We start from the raw sequence: 9,704 nt of genomic DNA, 5'->3' as shown, positions 1-9,704 counted from the left end.
CAAAAATGACTCATGAAAGCACTCAACAGCATGAACCAGAAAGGGGAGACAAAATAGCAAAATCCACATTCATCAACAAAAGGGAAATTTCTATTTGCTGAACTTGAGAGAGGGAAAAGTTTTTGCTTGCAGGAAGCTTGACTGCAGTTAAAAAATTATTTATAAACTCTGTGCCAGAATTTTTTCATGTTCTATTGACTATAGAAAATCACAGCATACATCAACACACAAACCTACAAAAAGAAAAAGCTGCTAAAATTAATTCAGAGTACATCAGTTCTTTTGTGACTACCAGTAGAAAACTAAGCTCAGCCAATGTTTGCAGTTTAATTGTTTACAGTAAATGTCACTTAGCCACATATTTTACATCAAAAACAGTGGATAGCGAGCACCAAAAAATTCTCACTCTCGGACTTGTAAACAGAACTATTAAAGACAAATTTTCACTCATCCTGTTTCTTTGTGTTTCCCCATGCTATTTACAGCTCTACTCTGTAAAAAAATGTATTTAAATTAATACACTGCAAATCTTGATCTTTATAGCAGAGAGAGTAACTGAGTAGTTACCTATAATGTCTGGAAATGTTAGATGAGGTAGTTTCTTTCATACTGGCAGCACCTGTGGATTCCACATCTGAGGTATTGGATGAATGTGCAGTTCCATCAGATTTCCTGTTTTGCAAGATAACAGGTTTGTCAGGCAAAAAAATAATCTTATATTAAAAACTGAGCTGACATTTCAGAAGCAAACAGATAAATTACATGGTGTTACAATGTTTGATGAGGGATTTTTTTTTTATATTTACCCAACAGTGCAGGGTAATTCCAAGGCTGGGTTCTCTATCACTGGAACTGGTTCATTATCCTAAGGGGAAAAAAAAAAGGCTATTTCAACTTAAATTTTTTTTAATTGATTTTCTTGAGAGCAAAGGGGGCAATATAAATTCATATTAACTTGTTATGTTTTTCTTCAACATTTATGATGCAGTTAGAAGGAAGGGAGGAAGGGGGAAGAAACATCCTTACCAGAGGAGATGACTCTGGAGTTTTGTGAATCATTTTTCTTGTATAGGGACCAGGTGGACGACCCACTGATTTTTTTTTCCCCTTTCTTTCTATACCATTACTTAATTCCCTAGAAGAAAATTTGTATTTTATTCTGTATTACTGATGATAGTTTTCATTGAATGCATGTTTTCCTTTGGCAATGAAAATACAATTGGATGTTTACTTCTAAAACATTGTATTAAATGAGGTGATTCTGGCAAATCAAAATTTGCAGGTACAAAGCCACATGGTTTTGTCTTTATAGTAACCTAACAGATTCAATGCATTTCTAGGGACATTACTGATTCCCAAATGTTGAAGAGGAAAGCATAAGTGTTAAATATCATTTATTCATATGACCACTCTTGGTGAAAAAGATGGCACATTTACCAATATAAGTTACTATTTCACAGCATACTTCCTATTGAGAATTCTAGTTAGATTATTGCTTAAGAGATCCAGTAGGGCAAAAGGTTTTGTTTCCCAAATGACAGCAAAGTTGGGATATTTTCTATTGTTCTTACTGCTAAATTTCATGTTGATTTTTTAGAAGAATCCTAATAGAAAGTTAACTACATTTCTTCTAAGACCTTGTTCTCACAAATAATCTGCATTTACAAATAATTTTTTAAAAAAACATTCTACAAAGAAAAGGCCTTTTTTATTGGCACCAAAAAATATCCAAAGTAGCCCAAATTAACCATAACACAGCTAGAATGACTGGGTTATTTTACCTCACATCAGGGATTGGTTTAGATGACTTTCTGCCTTTAATTTTGAACTCATGTGAAGTTCCTTCTGGTTCTTTATCAGCCTTTAAAGCAGCATTCGGTGGCACAGGAGGAACTCGAATTCTCAAGCCAAACAAATGCTTCTTTTTCTTTATTTCCTTTCCAGACATAAACCTAGATGATGTTAAATTAATTGTTAAAATTCTGATCCCAGGGAATTCAACTTTTACAATAGCAGGGTACACTCAAAACAAAATTATGCAAAGAGAATATTCATTTAAATGCTACTTTACTCCCCTCTTTACCCCATCACAATCCTCCTTCTCATAAATAGAATGTGAAGTGGAAGGAGGATGGAAGTTAAAACAATTATTTCTCTTGGTCTGAGTCACAATCAAAATAGCTATGTAGTGTTATAGTTTGAAATAGAAGCATTATTTAAAACTTAAAATGCTATCCACAGCCAGAGGGATTACCACATGGACTGAAGACTGTAACCCAAGTCAGATTAAATAGGCAAACAACATTTAAAACAAGAAGTACCAATAACTTACATCGTCTTGTAATCATTTAATGCCTCCAGGACATGCTCATATCTTTCCGATTTTGGTGTGTCTGCCAGCTGTAAAGTATTAAGAAATCATTTAACCTCTCAAATTCTTCAGTACTAGAAAGATTCCAGTTACTCTTAGTCATTGTAACTATAGATTTGAATGTGAAGTACATTAACAAAATATTATCTGTGCATATTAACCACAATCCCATACATTTTGTGCTTTACATCCACAGAATTAATGCCAGGATCAAGCCCAGGACACAAAATGAGTTTCACTTTTAGGAAGTACAAGAAAAATATCTCAAAAACATTTACTATAACGAGAGAACATAACACCAAATTGCTCTCCCAAACAATCCTAACAAGACTCCCAAGATTCTAACAGTCTCCCAAGACTCCTAACAAAAAAACTTCTGTATGTATTCCTGAACTAACTGAGATTGCAAACAGAGGATAACTATATAGAAAAAAAACCCCTAATTATTTATGATAATTATGGCAAAATCCTGCCATAGGACCCAATTCACATTTTTACTACTACTCAACTTGATACAAAAAAGAAAGGAAAACATCCAGAAAAATTACTAGAATTTAAAACCCCCAAAGCAGATCTATTTTCATGACCCTTTAGCTAAGACCCAGTCTAACCTCCCTCCTTTCACCAAAGCCTGAAGTAACTAGTCCCTATCAAGCTCTCAAAACATGAAATCTTCTCTCTGAAAAATTGCATAAATAATTAAAGAAAAGCATAACAAGTATGGTGGTGACTATCACATGGACACAACATTAAAGTACCAGAATGTAAAATTAGATTATTTACATTTATATTTATCTATCCACTTGTCAATTCCAGCAGAACTGCCATAACTTCCAGTTGCCATGCCCAAATTTGTAAATTTATCTCTAATAATAGAGCTTACAGCAGTTTATAAGCTTCACTATTAATATGAATACTGAAGACTAGACTGTACATCATTTGCAGCTAAAAGACACCCAACAAAAAAACTCAAGATAATTTCTAAAGAATACAATTCTCACCAAACAAGACAGAGAGTAAAGGTAAAAGAATTCAACGTGCTAACAGCTAAAAATAAGTGAATAAATATACTGATAAACCTCAACCTTTTAACATAGGCAAGATTGATAGTTTACCTGACTACCAAAACTAATGGAGGTGTTCAAGAGGTTTTAGCCAAAGAGACTAATAACTTGTTTTCCATCTTCACCGTACAATGCATTCCATACAATCCATTGCTATCTAGAGGTCTTGCAATGCTAACTACAGAAAACTGCCACCTATTTATTGCTTTCTAAATAACATGTTAAAAATCACTGGCTTAGGAGTTCTGATAACTCCATTATTTACTATCATCTTACCTACAGCTAAAACCCTTTTCCTCTTACTCAAGTATAAATAGGTAGAGAAGGAAACTAAAATGTCATTTTTAACAGTGGCAATTTAAGGAGATCACAAAACCCCTAAAATCATTATATTGTACATGTCAATTATTTCTGTGACTAATTTCTGTTTCCCTCATTTCCCTAACTAACCAAAGTTAATCAGATTTTTCAAGCCAATTTTTGCCAATTTCATGAAAGACATTTAAAATCTGTTCAGAATAAGGTATTTATATTTCCTCAATACAGTTTGTATGAATTTATTCAAAATCTAGCCCTTTAAAAGTGTAGCATTCAGACTTCAAATTAGTAGTTCCCTTGAAGGTGTAGAAATATTAAAGAACTGAAAATACAAATTAAAGAAGTGAGGTTACTTATTTTGGATCTGCCCTTTCCTTCTTCCCCCTCAGTTACATGTTTTTCACAGATTGAGCATGGATGGACTGGAAGCCAAAAGGGGAAGAGCACAGAGAGGAGTGCAGCCTTTCAACTTCTTCAAAATGGCTTATGTGCTCCAAGTCAATGACAGCTCCACCCTCCTCATCCACTGCTCTGACCAGCCTGTCCACATGACATTATATTAAATATAAGGAATATTATGTTAAATGAACAAACCATTTTCTTCTACATTTCCCTCAATACTAAGAAAAACCAAATTCAAAATTAAATACAGCTTACATACTTGTTAAGCTGTACAGTAAGACAGCTAAAAAAAAATCATTTTATTGAAAAAATGGTGTGAAAATTATATTGTGTGTAGCCATTTTTTTTTAATTGGCAGCTCAAGACTTGATATGACAGACTTACTGATTTTATATGACTTAGGTAAAAGATGCCATACATATCAAAGTAAACCAGATATGTATTCATGACTCTAATTTTTAGTAATGCTTTAGTGTTTGCTTAACTTAACTATTGACACTGATAGTTTAAAATACATATCTCTGGACCATTTTCCATTATTTATGAAAAACAGTTTCTTATTTAAACCAAGAACATACACTTGGTTCTCAAATTGTGAGTGCTAATAAAAATGGACTACAGTTGTATGAATTTAGTGAAGAGAAGTATAAAAGTAGAATGTACTGATAGAAAATTTCAACCCATTATATGCCATGTATATAAAAAACCTTCAAAACCCTAAACAATTTTCATGCACAAAAAAGAGTACTTACTCTACTAGCAGTATGCCCTTTGGAACTTAAGTCATAAATTTTTGCATCTAACCTCATATGCAGAAACAAAGATCAACACTGGTCCTCTTGGTTAAATATGCTTGAGTAAATGGATTTCCTTTAATGCTAAGATAAATTCTCAGTAATCAAATAGCTGGGCAAATAACTAGTATAGTAATGAACTAAAATAAAAATGTCTTGACAAGTAGCTGAATCCGACTGCAAAAGGATCAAAAATAAATGGGACACAAACTGACCACCCCCACTGTAAGAATTAGAAAGGAAAGAAATCTTTGAGTAGAATATTTAACATGTGGTTTGTGTGTTACACCTTAGAGACACTGAATGTGGTCTTCACATGCAATATACTCTGCCTTCAATTCTACATTTAGATTTTCAGGTCAGAGCATATGAAGATATCCAAGTAATAAAAGAATTATGAAACTAAAACAGAATGTAGATATGCAACAGAATAAACAGCTATGTAATGGAAAGTCACCATGCAAGTAATTAGTTGCATAGATAACTTGAAGAAATTTTACAGTTTAGAAAAATATGTACCACTTAAAAAGCATTCTATTTCTGCAAAGAAATAAAAAAATTATTTCATTACTTGGGATTATCAGATTTTAAGGTACTAAAGGATTTAACATCCAGAGTAAAACAGCTCACAGCTTGTCAACTTTCAGGACATATGTATGCACTGTAATTTAGAAACAAGAAAGGGTATTCTACTTACTTACCTCACCAGGATGCAATCTATCCCAGTTTTCATTAATGTAGGCCATAAGTTCAAGCTCCGAATCAAAATATTTCTTTTTATGAATAACACTTAGGTTGTAAAGGCATAGATGTGCTATATCTACCCTAGAATATTTGAATAAAAAAACCAGAGAAAACAAGTATTTTTCTTCCAATTGCTTTCCTTTGAAACAATTTAGTAGAAAAGATATTAGCATTATACAGGTGGAGGAACACAAAGCCCAACTTAAGACACTCAATCCAGACAACACTATGAAGTCTCCTGCAGTTTCTTTTCAAGTGATTCCTTCTGTTTTGCATCTCACTTTCATTTCTGCCTCATCTCATTGTCATATTTTTTTAAACTCCAAAACTGGTCTGGACCATGGGATATGTAAGTAAGTCTGAATTCATACTTGAATGTATCAGTTCTGAATTCATGCAAGTATTTTGGTGAATTAACATTTAACAAGGTAATTTCCACCATGTATTTGTTAGCACTAGGTATATAGCCACTAAATTGGATATAACATCTATTACAGACTAGTTCCATTAAGTCTATTCAAGGAAACTATTATAAAATATATCAGGATGTGTGCTCTGGTACTCACTATGTTTGGCTAAGATAATACAGCAGGATCCTAAGCCTGCAAAAAACACTTAACTTAGATACCACAATCTTCACATACACAACAAGTGAGTAGCTGCTTGTTACTCCACTGAATGATCCCAGCATTGAATCCCAAGAGCGTGCAATCACAATATATCTCTACCCTTACAGATAAATTTTGAAAGATTTATCCCTGATCATACACACAGCAAGAATGACTCAGGAAACAGCTCAAGCTAACAAGCAGATTTCCTTTTTAGCAAGGAGAACCAAAACACCAAAAGGAAAAGCAGAGCATGTATTCAACTCACCCTTTTAAAAAAAATTCATACTTACCATCTCAAGGGTAAACGTTTGAGGTATTCTGGTCCAGAACTGCAAACTGAGCAAATGAACGTATAAAACCTAAAAATACATACATATGTATATATACACGTGTCTGAGTGGTGTGTGTCCATACACACAGTGTTTTAACACCCTGATCATGAAAAAAATGAAAGTTAAGCAAGCTAGAAACACAGCCATATAGTATTTCTGAGTCCCTTTATTCTTTATCTCACTTTAGCAACTTCTATAATCTGTGCTGATACCTACTGGGCCAGATATAAGGTACTTCTTTGATTTCATCCTGCTACCACTGTTTCAATATGCCTGAGAAAGTCCCTCAACCTGTGACTGTATCAGTTAAGACGCTCTGTAAGGTCCCTGGCACAATCTCTCAAGTGCAAAAACCTGTGCACCAGTGTAAATATGCATTTTATACATTCCTTGGTCCTAACTCAGTTCCTTCATACAAACATTCCAGACAAATTCCCACATAGAATTATAATAAATAATTAATGAAATGCTCTTTGATTCTCTTCTCCAGTTTTTCTCTTTCATCTGCTGCAAGTGCTCCAAATTCCTCTTAAAATAAAAGCACAGACCAGCACTCTTTTGTTTCTTTTTGTCCTAACTCCTCACACATGAACAGAGGATATAGAGCTGCACCTGTTGTATAAAGGATTTCCACACAAAGTAAAAGCAGTAACAGCTGCAATCCAACTCTCCATCGGTCACCTCTCCACCACCCATCACTGCATCCTGTTCAACCGAGACGAAGAACTGCATTTTCCTGGCACCCAAACACAGGCTGTCTTGTGTATAAGCTTCTACTCAAAACTCAACCCCTTTTTGAAAAACACTGTTGTGTTATGGATGCCCTAATAAAAGCTCATATGTGAGATTTCCCTCACATTTTAAATAAATACAACCAACAAAATACAGCTTAATTTTCTTACCTGTCACCAAAAAGCATTGGCTTTTGGAGGCACTGCACACAAGCCTCATGAAACCACTGTTTACATTTGCAGCACTGCAACATCTTTAGATACCAGCTTCAACAACAGAAAGAGACACAAGATGTGTTTAAAAAGTTACTGAAAATTGTTTCTTCATTATATTTAAACTAAACAGGAAGGGATCTTTTAACCCAAACTGATTTGAACAGTTTATAAAACAGTCATCTCTATGGATATTTCAGTAACATTTAGTTCCATAATGAATTACTAGGAAAGACAGAGAGGAATAATAAAAGATAGCCTAGTAAAAGAATTAATCAAATTATTAAATTAAGAAAAGACCCATTTAATTTACTCCGACATCCACCTTTTAATTCTCAGTAACAATTCAGGAACTCCATATAAGCTCCTTCTGCCATACTAGATTTAGCTTCCTTGTTACTTTCTTAAGCACAACACAACTGCATTAAGTCACAAATATTTGTTCTGGAGATCCAGCTACTTAAATCCTTAAAAGAAACCTCATAGGTTACACCTTTTCCTTTTTCAGCTTCTCCCTTGAGAAAAGGAACCATGCAAAACTGACAGCCATGTTTGCTCAAGTCAAACCAGAGCTCTGTCCTGCATGTATACCCTCAAAAATTGTTTTTGTGGGACTCTTTACTTGCCTTGACCTCAAATCTTCAATACTATCTTATTCTTTCACTCATTCATGCAGACACCAGAGTACTCATCTCTACCTGCTTAAGAAGTCCTCTTCTTGTCTTTCTTATAAAAAAGAACCAGCAGAGGACTCTGTAACGCCCTAAGGGGGGGGGGGGGGGGGAAAAATCTTTCCCCTGCCAGTTACTAAAAACCAGGATATAACATGGTAGAATCAGAGAGCTGTCTATTCCAACAAAATTTAATAAACTAATCTTTAGGTACATTTATTTTTGTGATTTATGACAGAGCTGAGTTAACATCAGAAAAATTCTGCCTAGAACTGCAAGACCATCAACAAACAATTTCATCCAAACTCAACACATCAACAGTAGCAATGCAAAAAAAATTTCTTGCTCATTACAGAATGTACTGTGATGATCTGTGATGGTCACATTACAAAATTAAAACAAGCAAAAATATTTTATATTAATTTCTTTTCTTCTCCCATATTTCCCACTGTGAGACACTTCAAAAATGTTACAGAGAATTCAAAACCCCACTTTGCATCCAGTTTCTGATATGTACACACAACAGAAACAAAAACTAACAAGTTCACAAGGAAGTCTAGAAGAAAAGAGTCAAAGTTTGTAGCTGCAGCAGAAAAAACTTCTTACATATTATCCATTTACTTACTCTCCAGGTCCTCCACAATAGCAGTAACACTGCTGGACATTGGTTTTATGACCTGCATCCCACTCAAGGTCTGTTGCATTATATGGTAACGTTTGTTTCATGACTTGCAGTGCTTTGGCATTTGGTCCTTTCTTAAGCGCACCACCTCTCTGGGCCAGAACAGATACATGACTGATTTTTGTAAAGTAATGTATTTCTGAAACTTTCAAAGCTTTTCATTTGATTGTAGAAAAGTTTTCATAACTTTCAAGTCAAATATTTTCAGGTGTATCTATGTTTTAATACTAGCATGTTTGTTTAAAATGTAGCATTGTCAATTTCTAAAAACAGCATTACTTCTCAAGATATAAAATTTGTGTTTAGATCAAAGATAAAAAAGACATCACTGAAAAAAAGCCATATCTTTTTACTGTTTCAATTTCAAAAACAACGATGCAGGCAATATGAAATGTATTAAGTTTTTTTCTAGAAACACACCTTGGTTGTTGTTGCAAATACACACTGTCGACAGAGCCATTTATCATCTGAATCAATCACGCTGGAATCGATATTTGGTGTGTGACACAGCTGATGGTAACCTGGATGAAAAATGATCAGCCAAACTGTTATTAAAATGACAAAAGCTTACATAGAATTAACTATGTTGCCAAAAGCACATAACTTCATGCAACTATAAGGCATTATCCATCATTAAGTGCCAAAAACCTGAACAAAAAGATTGGTAACACATTCAAAATTTTAATTTTTTTTTCATTTTCTTAGTAGAAAAAAATAATCTTGACTTACAGAAGAGGTGTTAGTCACTTTAACATGGATTATCATCTTTCA

General features: G+C 34.0%; 1 protein-coding gene across 3 annotated transcripts in view; it reads right to left on the bottom strand.

Annotated features, from left to right (window-relative positions):
* Nucleotides 1-9,704, bottom strand: part of MTF2 (metal response element binding transcription factor 2) — a 29,132-nt gene that overhangs the window by 8,323 nt on the left and 11,105 nt on the right. For all 3 annotated transcript variants that reach the window (XM_038144291.1, XM_038144292.1, XM_038144290.1), the window contains 10 exons: nucleotides 9,354-9,454; nucleotides 8,877-9,025; nucleotides 7,539-7,634; nucleotides 6,595-6,663; nucleotides 5,651-5,774; nucleotides 2,333-2,400; nucleotides 1,782-1,952; nucleotides 1,027-1,135; nucleotides 807-865; nucleotides 568-672 (listed from right to left, as the gene is read on the bottom strand). In XM_038144291.1, the coding sequence (XP_038000219.1) occupies nucleotides 568-672; nucleotides 807-865; nucleotides 1,027-1,135; nucleotides 1,782-1,952; nucleotides 2,333-2,400; nucleotides 5,651-5,774; nucleotides 6,595-6,663; nucleotides 7,539-7,634; nucleotides 8,877-9,025; nucleotides 9,354-9,454 (1,051 nt within the window). The remainder of the gene's footprint in view (nucleotides 1-567; nucleotides 673-806; nucleotides 866-1,026; nucleotides 1,136-1,781; nucleotides 1,953-2,332; nucleotides 2,401-5,650; nucleotides 5,775-6,594; nucleotides 6,664-7,538; nucleotides 7,635-8,876; nucleotides 9,026-9,353; nucleotides 9,455-9,704) is intronic.

This window comes from Motacilla alba, chromosome 8 (assembly GCF_015832195.1).
Source record: "Motacilla alba alba isolate MOTALB_02 chromosome 8, Motacilla_alba_V1.0_pri, whole genome shotgun sequence".
Taxonomy (NCBI): domain Eukaryota; kingdom Metazoa; phylum Chordata; class Aves; order Passeriformes; family Motacillidae; genus Motacilla; species Motacilla alba.
The sequence above is the reverse complement of the archived record's forward strand: the minus strand, read 5'-3'. Positions and strand labels throughout refer to the sequence as shown.